The sequence below is a fragment of the Halichoeres trimaculatus genome, unplaced genomic scaffold (assembly GCF_033239565.1).
Source record: "Halichoeres trimaculatus isolate MK-OKI-2021-1 unplaced genomic scaffold, fHalTri1.1 fHalTri1_scaffold_7, whole genome shotgun sequence".
Lineage (NCBI taxonomy): Eukaryota > Metazoa > Chordata > Actinopteri > Labriformes > Labridae > Halichoeres > Halichoeres trimaculatus.
The window spans coordinates 28517085-28537114 of record NW_027437185.1 but is presented as its reverse complement, the minus strand read 5'-3'; the positions used below and the strand labels follow the sequence as shown (position 1 = coordinate 28537114).

At 40.5% G+C, this 20030-nt stretch overlaps 1 protein-coding gene across 1 annotated transcript in view; it reads left to right on the top strand.

Moving 5' to 3' along the window:
- The window catches only part of mtnr1al (melatonin receptor type 1A like), a 36115-nt gene extending 16389 nt beyond the window's left edge, over window positions 1-19726 (top strand). Inside the window, exon 2 of the mRNA XM_074674579.1 lies at window positions 15154-19726. Within this exon, the coding sequence (XP_074530680.1) occupies window positions 15154-15923 (770 nt within the window). The 3' untranslated portion in view covers window positions 15924-19726. The remainder of the gene's footprint in view (window positions 1-15153) is intronic.
- The last annotated feature ends 304 nt before the right edge of the window (window positions 19727-20030 follow it).

The following is a 20030-nucleotide window of genomic DNA, read 5'->3' as shown; positions in this document are numbered from 1 at the left end:
CCAGACTGTGACAGACCAGGATGTAAATACATCACAAAATCCCCCCACACACAAAAACAAAACAAAAACAAAAACAAAACAAAACAAAAAAAAACACACCGCTGAGTCTGAGACACTGTTCATAATAAAAGAACCAGAAAACTACATCCAGAGTTAATCCGGACATTGCTGGTGTTTCAGAGTAAAGTGTGACCCTGTTAACTGGGGACTTTCAGCCGTTAATCACATAGACTGTAAAAAAAAATGGACGTCATCTTGCTTAGCTCAATGTGAGGTCACCAGGAAAACTGCTCCCCCTGGTGACTGGCTGCAGTAAAAGTCAAAAACTGCAGCTCTCCAGTCATTCCAGATGGACTGTGGTCAAACTCTAAAAAAATAGTACACCTCATGGAAATGTTTCTCACGTCTGATTGTTGTTGTATAGTATCTTTTCTTATAACTGACCACAGAAAAACCGAAAAAAAAAAAGCCAACTCATCTGAATGAATGGAGCTAAACGCTGCTTCTGCAGTCAAGATGCGTGCGCATCTTTATGTTGAGGTAGACTGATAATCCCTCTATAGTGACCTTTGTTTTGTTACAGAATCAAAAAACATGCCGTGAAAAGTTTTTAAAAGAGCTCATTTTCAAGAAGGACAAATGCCACTCCAGATTCATGGCTCTTGTATGAGACTGGGTCAAAACATTTGAGCTTATTTCAGAACACAAAGGGAGATTCATGCTGATTGTTGTTGGGATTTGAAGATATTATGTTGCTGCCTTGTATTCAAGTCCACTTATTTTGGAAAAGATTCGTTTTCAGTAGCTATAAGAGGTTAAAAACAAGGTTTTACGTCACGTTTAATGATGATTGATAGCTGCTGTTCTTGTGTATTTTTTTCAAGAAGTGATAAGACTCTTGAAAGAAAAAAAATAATTATTATTTTTGTCACTCGGCTCCACTCAGATTCTCCCAGAATCCCTCACACACTCTGGCTGCACAACTGCTGCCACTGGCTGTGCCTGTGACGGAAGAATTTTGGCTTCAAAACCGTACAATGGTAAATGGCGGAGCCACGCTGTCCACTCTATATACAGTCCATGGTCAATCACTGATACTGTTGGCTGAGAGTCACCGGTTAGCATGGTCACCATAAACTTCAAAACACTAGTTGTTATGTGACGGTCAAAACTTGATAGACGTTGCCTCTGTTGTATAGTATCATTTCTAATAACTGACCACAGAACAACCGAAAAAAAAGCTAACTCATCTGAATGAATGGAGTTAAACGCTGCTTCTGCAGTCAAAATGCGTGCAAATCTTTATGTAGACTGATAATCCCTCTATGGTGACCTTTGTTTTGTTACAGAATCAAAAAACATGTTGTGAAAAGTTTTAAAAGAACTCATTTTCAAACAGGACAAATGCCACTCCAGATTCATGGCTCTTGTATGAGACTGGGTCAAAACATTTGAGCTTATTTCAGAACACAAAGGGAGATTCATGCTGTTGCTTTCATACATCAGAACAAAAAGAAAATGGTAACTTCAAAGAGTCGTTGAATTTGAGTCCAAATCATGAAGAGGATTTGTTGAGAGACATAAAAATGATGCACTGTTGCAGGTTTTGAACTGCTGAGTTATATTTCTGTCACACAAATGCTAAGGAGAATGATATGACTTGCTCAGTAAATGGCTGGCTTTATCATCGCTGTTGCATTTGACTGGCGCCATAAAAGGAGCTGGTGCATAATGGCTGATTTGGCACTGTTTGAGGATTATGTCATGGAGAGGATTAAAGAGAGTCATCCATCAAGATGACTTTCTGAGTGGCTGTTTTTTTTTTCTTTTTTAAGTTCTGAGCAGTCATTGTTTGTTGAGTTCAGATTTACAGAGGGATCTAATTACAATGTGAAGGCCTGAGTGCAGGTCCTGACCACTAGAGGCTCTCTGAAAAAGAGCAGCTCTGAGAGGGAGACAGAGAGTCAGGGATAATGTTTATTTTATACATCACAGTCTATGATGCTGTACTTTGCATATATTATTGTAATTTTGAGTTTTTCAACTTTAAAACCAAATTTTTGTTTTAAAGTGAGAATTAGTGCAGGTTAAATCTGCCCCAGCTCCAGCTGACATGTATGAATGCGACTAATGTGGACATGCTCCATTCCTTGTTCTGTTCAAAAAGAAATCCTGACTAGATATCCGTGCCCACAGTTCAGGCTCACAGACTGTAGACAGAAGGCTTGGATTATGAATCTACAGCACTGGATTATATCCTGTGGGTATGGATTTATAAAGCGAGAGCACCACATGGCACTTCTTCCCCCAGATGACACCAAGGAGGGTCTGTTAAATATCTTCAATTTGAATATCCAGAAAAAGATGTCATCCAGCTCAAAACTAAAAGCTATTCCAGTTAAACTCACAGATTGACCAACAGTAGAAGGTCTGAGGAACAACAGGTGGCCACAGGCTTTGCTACAAGCAAACACAGGATTTGAAGTAAAAGCCTGAGCTCTGCTGCAGCGTGTGACATGAAGTCATGGCCTCCCTGTCCCCCAGCATCATGTCTAAAGAGCCTGACCTGATCCCCACCAGCTGTACCAGCTCATCCTGCAGCAGCACACCTGCCCCAGGATTCAGACAGTCTGCTGAGCAGAAGCAGCCTCGTGATTTATTTCATCTCATTTCCTTTAACCACCCAGACACTTCATCATTTTATATAATCTGTCTGTTTGTGTTTTTAGGATTGGTGAGTGTGCCCTGCTGCTGCTCGGGGCCTTTCAGACAAAACGACCCGGCTCATCTTTGACCTCAAACCTTCAGTCTCTGACTCTGAAAATGAATTTGTTTGTAAAAACTTCTCTGCAGTTTTAGTTTGCATTGTGGAGATAAACAGAGGAATGTGGGCTGACCAAAATGAAGCTGCACAACATCCAAAATCTATCTTTTGAGTACAAGGCACTCAACTTTTGTGTGCTTGAAGGAGAGCTGCACAAAGTTTTGTCATTTATAGATCATTTGGGTTTTATTCTACTGAAACTCACAAATAAATACAAACTAACAGTCAAATATTTTTGGTGTTTCATAACTAGGATTTCCACCATAAGACATATTAAAGATGCTATTAGGAGGATCTACTTTGATTGGACTGCCTTGCCAACCTTCTGGCCGGGAGCGTTATGCACTCTGTCTTGAAGATGTGACTTTTAACTAGAGGTCGACCGATATGGTTTTTTTGGGGGCCGATGCCGATGCTTTCCAAATTTGGGCAGCCAATGCCGATATGCATAGCCGATTTTTCCAATTTGATATTCTGGCCGATTGTTAAATAAATATATATTTATCATATTTTTGTGAAACGCAGCAATTTCTGAGCAACTAAAAGAAATCTATTACAACAAGTCGTGTCCAGTCCTCTGAACATTTATTCAACTTTCAAAACAATGAAATATTTTGTCTGAGTAAACACACAATGTAACAAGCAGTAGTAAACATTCACACTCTTCTTAAAATGTCAAAAAAGAAATTTAAACTTATTAATATAATTTGAACAAAAGTATGTAATGTATCCAAGTAGTTCCACAAGTTTGAGGTGCTCATCTTTTTTTGTGCCTGATCAAAAATTGCGTCATTTTATACAACGGATCAAAAATCTGCTTTTTAAAAGAAAATACGGCCGATGGCCGATAGAGACAAATGTCCAAATATCGGCCCGATATATCGGCCGGCCGATACATCGGCCGGCCGATACATCGGTCTACCTCTACTTTTAACCAGGCGTGTTTGTTTTGGAACAAATTGTCTTTAAAAAAACTTTTGACATGAGTTAAGGTATTTATCAGTACAGTTAAAATGTGACAAGAAGCAAACATAAGTTTGTACCACACGTCTGTAGCCGGCTTTGTGCTACAAGCAGCCTGGTGCTACGATGTATGAGTTGTAGCCTCAGTTTCTTGTTCTTAGCTGACAGGAGCGTCTCCTGGTGTGGTCTTCTGCTACTGTAGCCTGTCTGCTTCATGGTTGGACATGTTGCGTGTTCAGATATGGTTACTTAAGTTACTGTTACCTTTCTATCATTTCAAACCACTTGGTCCATCACTCCCATGGTCTCAGAGAACTGCTGCTCACTGGGTATTTTCTCTTCTGGGACCATTCTCTTTAAACCCTGACTCGTGCCACTTTAAAATACACTCGTGCCCAAAGTGCCAATACGTCCTTTCATGAAATAATTTGTAAATGATCTGTTTTTATACTATTTTTGCAGTACTAAAACATGCTTATGGCAGAGTTCCTCCCTCATCTGTCTTCCATCACTGTATTTCGCCACAAGGGCCAAGCACAGGACATCATTCACACAACAAAGTTCACACTTTCATGCACAGCCAGTCTAAACTCAGGATAACTTTAAGGGCAGAAGTCTGCTGCTGTGACACATTTTCTGCCATTTCACTAGCACCCCTTCCCACAGTTCTTGCTGATTCTGCACATTATTGTAACTTTATTTGGCGGTCCATCACATAAAATGTCAGCAGTCAAAAGGAAAGTCTCCCTTCTGTATTCCAAGTCAGCTGGTTTTCCATGCTTGGAATACAGTAAGAAATGGTATAACTTCCTCTCATTGCCTGTTTTTTAACAGTACAGAACATTTAGACTGTGTTGCTCTATTTAGCATACTTTGCTTACACTGTTTTTACTAATCCAATCTGTCTGTCCTATCGCAGAAGTTTTTTTGTGTTTGGTTTCAAAAAGACATTAGACACTTGATGTCCTACATACCACGCTTTCACAACAAAGGGTGCATACCACCTGATCTCCTCTGGCAATTAATCCACACTCCCTTGTCCAACTATTTTGGAAAGAACGACTGGAACTTGGTTTGCTTGTCATGATAACACCGCTAAATTGGTGCAATTGGGAGCTAGCCGACTAAACTCCCAAGAGATTTGTGGTGACGCATTTGCAAGGCACATTCTCGCACTTGTATTTGTCAATTTTAAGTAAGATTATTTATAGAATACAATTTGATGGTTTTGTTAGTATTTCTATTATTTGTTAAGTTTTGTCCTCTGCCTCATTGTAATTATTCTTAGTGTGCCAACTTAAACTGTCTCCCGTGCCAGCTATGGCACCCATGCCCTAAGTTGCCTTCCTCTGCTTTAAACCCTTCGACAGGTTGTCTTGGCCATATCTGCAAGCTTCATTGCTTCCATGTGATCGCATTAACAAACCGTTGAACTGGTGTCTCTAATAAAGAGGCCAGTGAGTGTCGTGTTAATAAAGACATTTAATGAAGAACTTTTGCCGTTAACCAGTTTTGGTCATAGGGGACTCTAATATAATACAGTTCAGTCTGTTGGTGATGTTGTTTAGCTGGAGTGTCGTAAAATGCTCATTAGGTAACAAAGACCCGTTGGCCCCCCTAGTGAACTTGCAGCTCTCTCATTAGCCTGAATTTTCTTCACCAGCACTAACAATGGTTTCTCTAATTACTGAAGCTGTCTATTGATCAACAGTTACAGCAGCAAGGACACTTCTGGAACATGAAGCTCTAGACAGGTTAGATATAGTATTTTACATCTTTGCTTTATATTGGATTAGGCCAAAAACACAGGGTCTTTCTGACTTTTTGGGCCCAGTACCTCTGGATTACGGGTATGAAGCGAAGACTGATGTTTTCTTTTTTAGTAATCAGCCTACTTCTAGTTGATTTATTACTTAAGCAAAACTTTCCCTAATGAGATCATGGTCTGATTCAGACTTAAAAGTCTCTTTCAATACAGCCTGATGTTCAGTTTGTGAATGAGAGTCCTGTTTGCAGTAAAGTCAAAGATGAAGCTGAGAGTGATTCCAGCTGGGCTACCTGTGATTGACAGAATAAAGCTGCAGTAATGAAGATTCACCCTCTATTGCACATGGTTGAGCCACAGCAGGAAGCTGATTCTAGTCTAAGAAACCTATTTTAATCATTGCAAAATACCTGCTGAACAGCAGCAGCATTATAGAGAAAGAAGAACAGTACAGCTATTGAAAATAATTGAGTATTTAGCATCCAAAGGGCTGCATATTTCCCTCAGGAGTTGGAAAAGACGAAACTCAGAGCTAAACGAGAGTGATGACAGGACTTATACCCAAAGGCAGGCTTCAATTTAAGGATAATTTCACTTTATCTGCTGGCTACGTTAATGGGGGACTGATAACTTGGTCGTGTTATCTTAAAAGATATCCAGATTATGCTCAGCTCCTTCTTTCCTAAGTGGCTGGAAAAACAGGTTCAGTATTTTTCCCAGAAAGGGAAGAATACACCACCATAGGGAGACAGCTCAAACCTGGGAGTGTTCAGAAAACATCAAACAGAAAGTATAACTGTTTGGTTGTTACAATTTGGTTTGTTTAATCTAGACTCACTGACAAGCAAATTTAAGCCACAGCTTAGAAAAAAAAAACTTTAAACACCCCAAACTTCAGTTTTATAAGCTGAAAATCCTGCATTTTAACAATCTTCCAGTATGATCCAGAAATGTCACTTGAGGAGTGAGTCAGACAGAAAAGCGTCTATTTTTTCCTACAAACTGAAACTCGATATCTTTGTGTCTGTCAGTGACAGCAGTGTTTGCTGTTGTACTTGAACAAGATGCAAGCGGCAGCAGTCAGAGCTGCTGTCAGGATCACACACACAGACGGCGCTGACTGCAGTGCTGAACACACTCACAATGCTGCGAGAAACAAATGAAACACACAAACACAACCCAGCATCTCTCTTCAGAGGAAGCTCTGTGTGTCTGCGAGATGCTCGCTCACGCTGACGTCTGTCTGTTTTGTGTGGGACAAGCTGCTACACTAACTGGAGAAACACCCGACTGCTGGAACTTTAAAAAGTTCACGGCGCTGATCTGTCTCCAGAACAGATGATCTGATTAGATACTGGAGTGACTCGCGGCATAAATTTGCATCTCAATGCGGAAAAGCCTGATGTCTTTGAAACTACTTTGAGATCTCAGTGCATTCAAGAGGCAAGGATCACATCACTGCGATATAAATCTCCGCTCATCATTTGTGTTAATGTGGAGGCTAATTAGCATAGCTGTTCTTGTTTGATTTATCGTGTCGGGAGCATTGGAGCCTCTTGGTGTCTGACTTCACGGTGAAGTCAGAAAGTATCTGCTTTGTTATGACTCCCTCTACGTAAGGCCCCCACATTTTCTGAACCACTCGACCTTTAAAGAGACTGTCCTCCAAAGAAGACAGACAACATCAGTCATTTTAACAAGTGGCCCAAAGCTACATCTGTTTACATGCAAGTGACAAAGCCCGCCAGCTGCAGGTTTTTTGTTTTTTTTATGTTTCTTGTTGACCATCTGTCTGTCTGACTGTTTGACATGATCGCAATCACTCCAAACTGCCACAATTTCTTCAGCCTTCCTGAGATGTTTCTGTGCTTGATATGAGGATGGTTACAAAGTGGGGAAGAAAGCAGAACAAAATTAGTACGGTTAAATTTAGGAAGTTAAGGAGAAAAAATAAAAATGCTTTAGTTTAATTTAAACAAAAGAGAGGCTGATTTAGTCCCTATGAACAAATCTAACATCAATTACGAAAAAAAAGAATGACCAAGTCTAATGCCTCAAAAATCACTCCATTTCACTGAAGGTGTAAACTCCGACTTCCTACTTCTTCTTCTTTGGTGTTCTACAGCAGTCAGCATCCATTTAGTTGCATTACTGAAGTTGTTACTTGAAGCCTTATGGTTTCAAACCACACTTTTTTCTCCATTTCTGGCCTTTCAGCAATGATAACAGTAGTAATAGCTTTGTACATTAGGGCCGGGCGATAATGGCAAAAATCAAAATCATGCTTAATTGAACCTTCTACCTCGATTTCGGTTAATGCAGGGTTATCCCACTCATCTCAGTTTATTCTGTAAATATTTTTGTAATTTTGAAACAAGTAACTGAAATGAACATGTACTCATCAACATTGATAGGCTATTTATTGAGACAATTGATATCAAATTGGAATCATGTCAGCTATAGAATGGAAATGTTTTGTTAAAGATAAATAAATAAATAAATAAATAAAAAATTCCTAAAAAGGAAATCAGTCATTCATTCATTTTCTGAACCTCTTATCATGTTCAGGGTCACGGGTGACTGAAGCATTTCCCAGTTGTCATTGGGCGAGAGGCGGGGTACACCCTGGACTGGTCGCCAGTCACTCACAGGGCTGACACTTAAGCTGCGTTTCCACCAAGCAGTCCGAGTCGGTTCAGTATGGTTTGGGACGGTTTGGGACAGTTAGGTCTGATCCAGTTTGCGTTTCCACAGCAAACTGTGCCCTCTCGTGGTGGGTGGCGTGTAAGCTGGATGCCGGAAGCCGCAGCTGGTAAACAATAGCTCGACGCCGCAGCAGCTTACCCCGCGATTAAATCCAACAAAGAAGAAAAACGCGACACAGTAAACAAAGAGCACGGATAGAAGACGTGCAGCATTTCGTCCTCTCTGTGATTTTCATGTAACTCTCTGTTACAAAGTGCAATCAAGCTTCGTTTCAGAGAAGTCTGTGTGCCGCCAGGAGAAATGCAGCCGCTGTCGGGGTAAGTGACGATTCTTTTGACCAATGGACCATCTGCAGTGTGTTGCTCCACCTCCCAAGAGCGGATCGGTTCAATCTGGCACCCATAGGAAAGGGTCCCAAAATAGTGGGAAGGCTCGTCGGTTTTTAGGGATCCGTCCCGGGATGAGTCAGTGGAAACGCCACTAAAAGCGTACCGTACCGAGACGAACCGACCCGGACTGCTTGGTGGAAGGGCGGCTTTAGACAGACAACCATTCACTCACACACTCACACCTACAGACAATTTAGAGTGATCAATTAACCTGAAGAGCATGTTTTTGGACTGTAGGAGGAAGCCTGGAGGACCTGGAGAGAACCCACGCATGCATGGGGAGAACATGCAAACTCCACACAGAAAGGCCTTCTACCTATGAGGCTGCAGCACCAACTGTTGCGCCAACGTGCAGCAAATCATAATAAAAACCATTTTTTTTTTTTTTAATGCAAGCAAAATAAGTAATTTTAATTTGGAGGTGTTAGTGTAGAAAATAACTTTCACCGTATGAAAAAAGGTACTTCACCACTTTTCGATGGACATCTTCCTTGTAGCCAAAGTATGTCCAAACAACTGACACTGAATTCATATGGATACAAGCTGCTTGTTGTGCTGTCCGCACATATTTGAATTTTCCTCCAATACACTTCTGTCCCGAGACCTGCCTAATCATAAATACTGAACAAGGCAGTTTTGTGTTAGTTAAAAGGTCTAAATGTCAGTTTTGATTATTTTTGGATAAATTTCCCAGCCCTATTATACATGTAGTACCTGGCTGTACAATCCTAAAAGTTAAGAAAAAAAAATGCAGTTACCAATTTTTTCCACCGGGGGGTTCTTTTGGGGTTAGCTGATCCAACCACAGCCACTAAATGGTTATCTGACCAAAAACAAAGATGGCAGCCTCCAATTAGCACCCTCAGTAACCAGAACTAATAATCATATTTTACTTGAATTTATCAATAAATCATCACAGATTGCCTTTGCTTTTTAAGAGACAGGATCCAGGTAGTCTCCATTTTTTTTCTGGGGTGTAGAAAATCCAAAATAGTCAGGATAGTGATTGACAATTTTGTTAGATGTATCAAATGATGAAACGCATGTAAAGGAAAGGCTCTCAAATTATTTTTCAACTCAGGCAGTATTAGTCTGATTATAAAACTGATAAATAAAAGTTTGCAAAGAGTTTCCACTTTCTCAAAAATAAATCTGAGTACAACAAATCTTAAATGCCACAAATGTCTCCCTCCATCCCTGACCCTCACAGGGACATAAACCTCCAGAACTTTCAGTTTCCTCTTCTCACTGCCAAACATATATCTTCAGTTTACATGAAAGGAGGTATACTGCTGAGAAGAGTTTCAAAGGGCAAATGTGAGTAATAAAGACAGAACCAGGGACTAATACGAATTGGCTGGTAGTTAACAAGTCCCCTGCCTCTGAGCTCCGAGCCACAGCTCTTCTTTAAGTATCCTTCAGTGACAGAGAGCCGTCGCCTGGAATAATAATGATAAAGGTTTCTGATAATGAAGATGGAATGAGGAGTGGGTTAATGCTGGGTGGAGGCCTCGCAGGTGGAGTGAAGTGTTATTAAAACTGCCAGAGTTAATGGTCACACTCCCTCTGGGTGAGTGGAAATGCATGCAATTTGATAAAAGCCTCAGATCACCTGCAGCAGCTGCTGCATGTGAGCCGCTGGAGGTTTCAAACCAGATCCACTTTACTTTTACAGACAGGCTCAGTTTGTAAGAGAGATCTGGTGTGAACATCTGCTGAAGGCTCAAAATATCCATTTTAAATGTAAATGCTCTAAAAGGAAGGCAGAGGAGATGTAATGCAGGAATATAAAACAGCTATTATTATCAATATCCTCTTTTAGCTCTGGTGGTATCCACCTGTAAGTGGTTTCGGTATTTTTTTCAGTGTTTTGTGTCAATGGTTGCCTCCGACAAGGAGGTTATGTTTTTGGGAGAGTTTGTCTGTGAACAACATGACTCAAAAAGTAACCACCGTATCTTGAATAATTTTCAGGAAATGTTCTAAATGGGATGAGGAAAAAGAGATCAAATTTTGGAGGTGATCCGTCCCTGTCTCGATCCTGGATTTTTTTTTTTTTTTTGAAGGATTCTTTATCATTGTGAGAAAGGGCCGTTTTCCCCATATGTGTATATAACTCCATGATAAATGGTCAGATTGTTTTGCAAAACAATACAAGACAAGGTCACAATCATTTCTGACAGATGTAAAAGTATTATCCAGATCCTGGCAATATTCTGGATCCTAAGATCTGGAACATGAAATGTGTACTGGGTCATCCTAATGTTCAACACTGTCAGGTAACAAATTATCGTACAAACCTGCAACTAACACCAAATAGTTGCAGACAGTCTGCTGAAAGGGAGTATAACATTAAAGTAGGACTAAAGTGTTGTGTGACAATCACAATGTGCTTAGCGAAGGTCTGCGCTCTCTGAGTGCTTTTCTAGTTTCCATCATAACAACAAAAATGAAACAGGATGACTTTTTGTTGAGTAGACCTATTGTCGAAATGTTTATGCTTCACTTAACTATGCAAATCTACTCACAGGCCTTGCCACAAAAGAGCTGAAGAACAGGAATTTGTATCTTTATTTAGGCTGAAACTTTCAAAGATGATTATTGAAAGTCTTAAATGTGCAGTAAAGATAGCTCAATCTGCGGTGCTCCTTTGAGAAAATGGTGCAGTTAAAGGAAGAAAAAAAAACGCCTGACTTCGAGACTGCACAGATTTTATAACTGAGATAGAAACCTGCCTGGTGTACTAATGCAGAACAGTCACAAGACAGTTTCTTGAAGGGAGCTCATGTGCGATGCTTCAACTCTAAGGAAGTATAATTGAAATGCAGCGCAGTTCACCAGGGGCGACAGGTAAATGTTAAACTCCTAAATCAGGCTCTCAAACTTCATTTCCCCATGTGGAAGACCTTTACAGCACATCAGCAAGGCGGGGAGTTTTTCACAGCGAAAGCATACAAAGTTTGGCTGAACAAAGAGAAGAAAAATGGAATAAAAGCGGACACTAATGTCTCTGCTGATGGCATACAAAGTAACATTAACCCCCGTCCTCAGGAACAACAGTCCATCTTTGTTACAAACTATTTTCTGTGTGTGATCAGTCTAAAGAATGCAGTGTTTGCAAGACTGTTGTAAATGTTAGCTTGTAATGATGGCAGAGGCATTTAAGCTGTACAGACGACGTTTGGTGAGTTTAATGAACCAGGTGCTATTAAAGTAAAGCAGGGAAAGCGGCTAAGATGTTTAACTCTGTGTTTTTAGTCTGCCTCCTGCTCTGTCTTCTGGTTGTTGGGAACTATTTCTGCTTGTTGCTTTCTGTCAGTAACGTCCTGTTCTGAGCTCAGAGCATTTCAGAGCTTCATGTTCCCTGTTATTTATTTTTTTATTTTTGCTATTGTTTGTGTTCTGCTCCATTCAGCTGTTTTCCTGACAGCTCCGACTTCTTTCTTTATGTCCTGTTGTTTTCAGATTTGTCAGCTACGAATCATGTGTCTCTCACAGAATGCTGGAAAATATCCCACTCCGCTCAACTCTGAATCTGTCTTTTTTTTTTTCCAGATGATTATTCCTCGGTTTATGTTTTATGTTAACATCAAGCAGCAACATGGAAAAAATGTATGCTATATATTCCTTCTGCAACTAATTTCTGTTTTCCTTGCCTGATGATTATGATAATAGTCAACTAAATTAAATGACAAAAAATGATAATAAATAAATAAAATACTACTTATAATAATGTTGACATGTTCTACATACTGCCTTTAAATGTCATTTCAAATGCCAGAGCCTGAAGCTTTTCATCCTACAATGAAATCTGGAATCAAAGAATTTTGCTGTTAGCTTAAACTGACTTAAATTACCAACACTTTGAGGGTTGTACTCAATTTTCTGCCAATTTTCCATTAAATTCATCCTCCAGTGCTTTCAGCATTGCTTTGAGGCAGCCACCCATTGTCAGTCTGAAGTTGTGCAGATTCCATTTGTGCACATCTTTAAAGTCAAAGAGGAGAGAGTAAACCTCGACTGATTTCAAGCTGGTTTATGTTCTCGTCAGGCTTTTAAACTTTGAACACCAGCCGGGAGAGACAAACCAGAAAACTCTCACATCAAACTGAGAGTTGCATTAAAACCATCTGAATGGTGCTCGGAAATCAAAGTCATGTAAAAAGCAAGCAGCCGCAGATGGTTTGGAGAGGATCCTGTAAAAGTGATGATTCATGTTTGACAACTCACAAAAGATGTTTCAGGTTAATGTGACTTTTCCCCACATCCACATATTCTGTATTTTTCCTCAAACTTTTCAAACATAACTAGAGCTGGGCCCAAAAAAGGCACATGAACAATAACATGATGTAAAAAGAAATGTATAAATGAATAAACTGTGAACCAGGTATTTAGATTTGGAAACTTCTTGTGGTACTGACGGTTTTCAGCGCCTTAAAGAATATTTAAGGCTTACCCACTATGGATGGAATGGTTAAAAAAAATCCACAGTTCGGTTCTTATCACGTTTTTTTGGTCACAGTTTTCCATGAACCCTAGTAATCCACTATGAACAGATTATTTTCAATCAATAATGTCATGTATAGTCATGAAAAACCTGAAAGAATGAGGCTGTTTCCCATTTAAAACATAATTAAAGCTGAGTGATACATTGCTAGTTTCAACATGCCAACTCCTCAGTAAGGAAAGTCACCATAGGCTGCCCTAGAAGTCACTTAAAGTCTTTAAATGCTGCTGCTGTCTCATTTGCATAATAATCAATTTGCATGTAATTGTCATAGACTCTATAGGAGAGAGTAATAACGTGGGAGAGACAGAAAGCAGGAAAAACACAACCTCACAAATGTGTTTAGAACTACAAATTAACTTTCTTCTGTCCATTCTTGTTTGTTTTAATGTTAAATACCAACCTTACCCCTTTATCTGGGCTGGACACAGGCAGAAGTGACCATAATGAGACACACACTTGCGTGGTTCGTCTGCTGCGAGTGGCGACTGTCTCTGTGGCTGTGTCCGAAATCACTCCCCGTTTACTTTATAGGGAATGGGCCATTTTGTTGTGCTGTACAAAATCTGAGTGAACATGGTCATTCACCATATAATCCACTTAATGTATCCCACAATGTATTTTGAAAAGTAGTGTATCAGCGATGCTCACGATGTGAGCACTATAAACCATCATGCATTGCGGTTCAAACTAGGGATGTTCGATACCTCTTTTTATGCAGACCGATACCAGTACGAGTACTCCGTCTTGAGTACTCACCAATACCGAGTACCGATACTACTAGCACTTTTGATACATAAAATTTCAATTAACAGTGACAGACAATTTTGATCCATGACAGCACAATCACTCTGCAATTAAGTCCAAATAAAACACAAACAACTCTCTCTGAGTTTTTAATTTTTTGGTTAAATATTAAACAAAAAATATTAAAAGCGCACAATAAAACTAACAACTGTCAGAGTTTAAGTATTTTTTAAAGTAAACCAAAGTGCAAAATGAAAAAGTTTTGCTGTTAACTGTTCCTGGTTCATTCATATTGTCTGAAAAGGACCTGCCGCACATTTGCAGTGGTGTTAAACCGCAGCAATTAGCAGCATCTAATGGCAAGGAGGACTTGCTCAGCGTAAGATTTTCTTGCCTAGAGTATCTGCTGCTAGTATCTGCAGCCATCCCTAGTTCAAAACAGAAGAAATGGCTGATTACATGATTAATGATGACTGATAATATCAAACAGCATTCAAAACGGTCAGAGAATAACACTTAGCTCTCTGTTTAACTCTCGGATGAACGTGTCTCACAATTTGGAGCACAGAAACAAACAACACGGACGATAGCCGCTTAATCAATAATCGAGGGATATGGATTCACTCGAGCTTGTTATTCTCAGACACAGCACAAGTTGCTGCGCGGATATATGGTTTGTTTACTTAAAAATAACGAGTAAACAAAGTATTATCATATTTGACTGTTGTCAAGAATATGCTTGGTATGATATTAGTGTCAACTGAAACCAATGCCATTTTGCAGTGTTTGAGAAAAATTATAACCATAAATCCCCAGCCGTCCATAAACGAAGCGAGAATACGTCACTGTCAGTCAGAAAAGTCGCAAGAACTGTTGTATATAAAAAAACTAGCAAGAGGGGTCTGACAACAAAGTTTTTAAGTGGGCAACACTTAGTCATGGGTTTATCCTCCACTTTCTTACTGCTGTCATCAGAGCTCACACTAAATCTAAAGTGCTCCCTGATAGCAGAACAACACAACGCCACAAGCACACCCTCTAACTCTGTCTGCCTCACGATGGGCATCGGTATGATCGGAGCTAAATACTTGCTTCAAACTGAGTAGTAAAATGAAGCAAAAAGAAAAACACAAACCAAAAGAAGAACAAATGGTTTGGATTTTTTTTCATATACCATTCCATTCCTATTACCCATCATAAAATAATAATATGTTGTGAATTTACTCACCATCTTTTCTCCTTGTGTCTCCAGGAAACGCCTTCGTAGTGAGTCTGGCTCTCGCAGACCTGGTTGTCGCCCTCTATCCATACCCGCTGGTACTGACTGCCATCTTCCACGACGGCTGGATCGCCGGCTACCTCCACTGTCAGATCAGCGGCTTCCTAATGGGCCTCAGCGTCATCGGATCCATCTTCAACATCACCGGCATCGCCATCAACCGCTACTGCTACATATGCCACAGCCTTAAGTACGACAAACTCTTCTCCAACAGCAACACCATGTGCTACGTTATCCTGGTCTGGGCGCTCACCATCCTCGCCATCATACCCAACTGGTTCGTGGAGTCACTGCAGTATGACCCACGGGTGTATTCCTGCACTTTTGTCCAGTCGGTGAGCTCACTGTACACCATCACAGTTGTGGTGGTGCACTTCATCCTGCCGATCAGCATTGTAACCTACTGCTACCTGCGCATCTGGATCCTTGTCATCCAGGTGAGGCGGAGGGTTAAGCCGGACTCACGGCCAAAGATCAAGCCACACGACCTCCGCAACTTCCTCACCATGTTTGTGGTGTTTGTGCTCTTCGCCGTCTGCTGGGCACCTCTGAACTTCATCGGTCTGGCGGTGGCACTGGACTCCAGGCTCAGCCTCGCTATACCTGAGTGGCTTTTCACAGCGAGTTACTTTATGGCCTACTTCAACAGCTGCCTCAACGCTGTCGTCTACGGCGTCCTGAACCACAACTTCAGGAAGGAGTACAAGAGGATCGTCCTCGTTATCTTCAAATTTCACTGCTGAGACGATAAAATGAGAGGAAGGTCTCATGTGACATACAAGGCTGATACAAACATGAACAAGAGAGAGTTTGATCTCAACAGAAGAGGGGAAGAAGACAAAAATAAAGCTACTGAAAGAGGAGAAGAAAGTCTTTTAAAAGAGATGAAGAGATATGGTATCTGGAGGAGAAGAGGAGGGTGGATAAGATGTAAAATAAATGATGCCACCTTGAGAGTTATCAGTGATGCCCTCAGGGAACTTGGGAAAACTTAGAGGATCAGTGAGGGAAGCAGATGAGTTAACTTAGTAATGTGATTTATTTTTTTCCAGATGTTTTTAAATGTTTAAACCTGCTGATGATTTATTTCAACGTTGTGATGATCTTTCCAGAGTTCTCCCTGAGCTTGATGAAAGTAGACTGTCTTCTTATTGAGGTCCAGCTTTGGTATTCTGAAATGGATTTCCTGGAGCAGAAAGCCAAACTCTGATTTAGAGGAAGAATAGATGGATTAGTTTTTGGACCTCATAATTAATGTTAAAACATCAAAAATTGCAGTTTTGCATCTTTGAGACTTCAGCCCCTTTGACTTAACACGACTGGAAAGAAGTTCCTGTTAGTTTGTTTTCCTGTAACGAAGGGAAACTGTCGACAGGAGTGTTTTTTTTCTTCGAAATTGACTTGTTCCTGATACACTTCCATCTACCTACCATGACAGGCTGTGATTGCCACATAATCATGCATCTGTAGTGAAATGTCTAACACCCTGTTGGAGACTTGAATCTCAGAGTTTAGGACTTCAGCTTGACTTTGCCAACACTCAAAAAGCAAGACTCTGCCCTCTCTCTGGGGTGTTTTCCTCTCTTCTCAACGCTGCTCTTTGTGCTGCTGAGTCTTCTGTCCTCTGGGACCATCTCACCTCTTCACATTAATCGATTTCCTTTACCTGGGACAGGGGCAGCACAGATGGGACGGGTCCTCAATCACTGCTACATCCCGTGCTAATCTGCTCAGACGGTTTGATGATGATGCTTTCCCTCCTGTGGACCAGTTATGTCTGATTAAGGGGTAGTTTACGCGACAACGGTTTTAGGATGAAACGCAAAAGTGTTGATGTGTTTCAGCCTCTCATTTACATGGAAAGACTTAGCCGACCTATATCACAAACTTTTGAAAACAGCCGCCAGAGTGTTTTTTTTTTTTTTTTTTTTCTGAAATGCTGTAGCCGCCATTACCATGTAATCAGCAAGCTGGTGTTTTCAGTGGAAATGCTGACGTCCAGCGTACCATCGTTATGATCATCACGGACTACTGTGTTGTGCTACTCAATCTGTTGAATCTGCTGACTGTCTTTCAACAAAATGTGTATCTGTTGCGCCACTTCTGCTCTTAATATTCGCCAATACACCAGATGATCAGCCCAACTCTACTTCGGTGGAGATCTACCAAAAGCCACTTCTGGACAAGACAGTTATAGCATCAACTACAGGCCTGACAGGTGTACTACAGCGTTTTCAGTCCTTCATGTAAACACTTTTTTTCCCCCCGCTGAATTTTTGGGTGAAACGTCGTGTAAACAGGACCTAAGACACTAAAATGAACAAACCAGAGTGAGAACAAAGACAAAACATGGTGCTTCTGCCATCCGGAAGCAATACTGTGCGCACTTTCCTTTCTAACTAACCCTCACCCATCATAGCTGCTCAGTTCAGATCTCAGTGGCCACATGTTGAGCCCAGTTACCGCTCTCCCTGCAATGAATACACTTACTCTACACTTCACATTCGAAGACTCAAGAAGGAGACACGAAGCTGACGAAGAGGATTATAGTTGTTCTGAGCAGTATTCTGACCACATCACTGTGTTTCACCCTCCTGGAAAATGGAAGATGAATGTTGCATAGAATTGGATATGAGGGTGTTGCTGCTGTGATAATCTACCTGTTCTTCAGTCCCATTTTAATGAGCACACTCTGAAGCCTGGTGTTCACCGTGCGGTGCAGGAATGTCATGGTGAATTGTCAATTCACACAGTTAGGGGGGAAGCCGTTAAGACCCGATCCAAAGCTCGTACTGTACAGTCTGACTGTGAAGCTCAACCTGAGTGTCTACACTCTACAGGGATGAAATCTGGAAATAACTGTGACAGTTAATGATGATATTCCCTTTATTAGCTACAGAAATGAACAGGGAAGTTAAAGAATACGACTTGAACAATAAAAATAAAGTATCACCCCTGACGTGTCAGAGTCCTGTGACTTGACAATTCACTAAGAATTATCTCCAGCACATGCCAGCTTACGAGCGTGTGAGTGTGTGAGTGTGTGTGTTTTGATCAGGATGCTCTGGGACCAGTTCTTCCCTAACAGAGCTCCCTGTGTGTGTGCGTGTGTGTCTTTGTTTCTTATCTGTGCCAAATGTTGCCCGTTCCAAACTGAGGAAGGTTTGAGGTGAGATGCTCTTGTTGTTTAATACCCAGCAGACACTGGAGGGTTTTCAACAGGTGGAAAACACCTTCAGACACCCAAACAGGTTTTAAGTGAGCTCTGAAGGTTTCGGGTTAACCCTTCCAATCCTTTTTTTTTAAACAACCTCTATGAATCAATTAAATGCATGAGAGTTAAAAAGCACACATCTTAAAACTGCTTTGTACTCCTTAGGTTAAATAACAAACAAACCTGCTTAAAGGGGCTGTGAGGAGTTTCTAAGAGATCTTTAAAAAGTTTCCCTTCTAGCTAGATTCCTGATTTTAATCCACACTAAAATGAGATTATCAGCGTCAATATTGGTGGTTACAGGTTATTTTAAATTGCTACTTCTTACCTTCCTGATCAGGTCGACCAGGACCGGATTGATTTACTGCACGTCTATAGTCTCTATGACAACATCATGCTGGCAGTTTAGTAGTGACTTGAGAAGAGATTAAAACACAGAGATTTGTGTTTTTCTTCACTGTAAAGAATTTCAATGACTAATTTTGTTGTGATGGTGAACACAGGAGCCTAACTGTCAGACAAGAAGAAGAAAGATTAACAGGAGAGTGATACAGCCTGAGCTAAGGCTAATTAGCCTTCAGCTCGACACAGGCTAAACTGTTTGTGATACTGTCCATTCCAACCCACATGCAGCAGTTACTCTGCAGTGGTCTGTTCAAACTTAAGAGTCTGTCAGTAAAATGAAGAGTGAGGTTACGTTAGCTCTGCTTGGTAGATGACTGGCAGGACTGCTAGCTGCGCTTAATATAAACAGTAACTAAACTCCTTTCAAACTGACAGTGTTATCTTGTTGTCACGTGACGTTAGCCTACAGATACGTTGGAGCATCGAGCTGACGATATTGCTAACATGTAGCCGGCTGCTACAACGGCTGCTACAACGGCTGCTTGACGTCACATCTCAGACCGTAGCACTATGTGACTGTACTGATAAATACCTTACCTCGGCGCGTTGTATCCAGTAAAAAGTTGTCTTGAACAAAAGATTTTTTATGATCTGATCTCCATTTAATTCCAAAACAAACACACACCTCACTAAAAGTAATTTACGACAATGTGCCAGAAGGTGGCGAGGGAGTGCAATTAAAGCAGATCCTCCTCATAGAATCTTTAAGCAGCTCAAATTAAACAAAAAGAAAATACTTATAACTGATGTAACAGGCTTTCTGAACCAGAACTAGATTTTTAAAAAAAAGGTTTTAGTTCTCATTAAAATTAAACCTGAAGTCAGAAGATGTTCCTGCCTTGGCTTTTAGGCTTTAAGCTAAAAACAGTATTTTTCAAAAATCCATTTTCAGTCAAATCTCAAGCTCACAGTTTAACAACAACCCATCTTATACAAAGAGCCAAACTTAGTTTCTAAAACATTTTTAAATGCAGGACTTCTTTTTTTCGTTGCAATAAATATGACCACATGTAATAAATATGAGAATAGCATCACTGAAATTATAATGAAAGCTGATATCTGTCTCTTAAAGCCTTGCCCTGGTTTTGCCTTGTAGCAGAGTTTCTTGACAGCTATAAATTAAGACCAAATCTGCTGGGTAATAAGACTGTGATTTCCCCATCTTCCCTTAAAAGATGAGTGAAAAATTTTGTAATAAAAGTGAATGAAAAGGCAATCTAGCTTCTCCTAT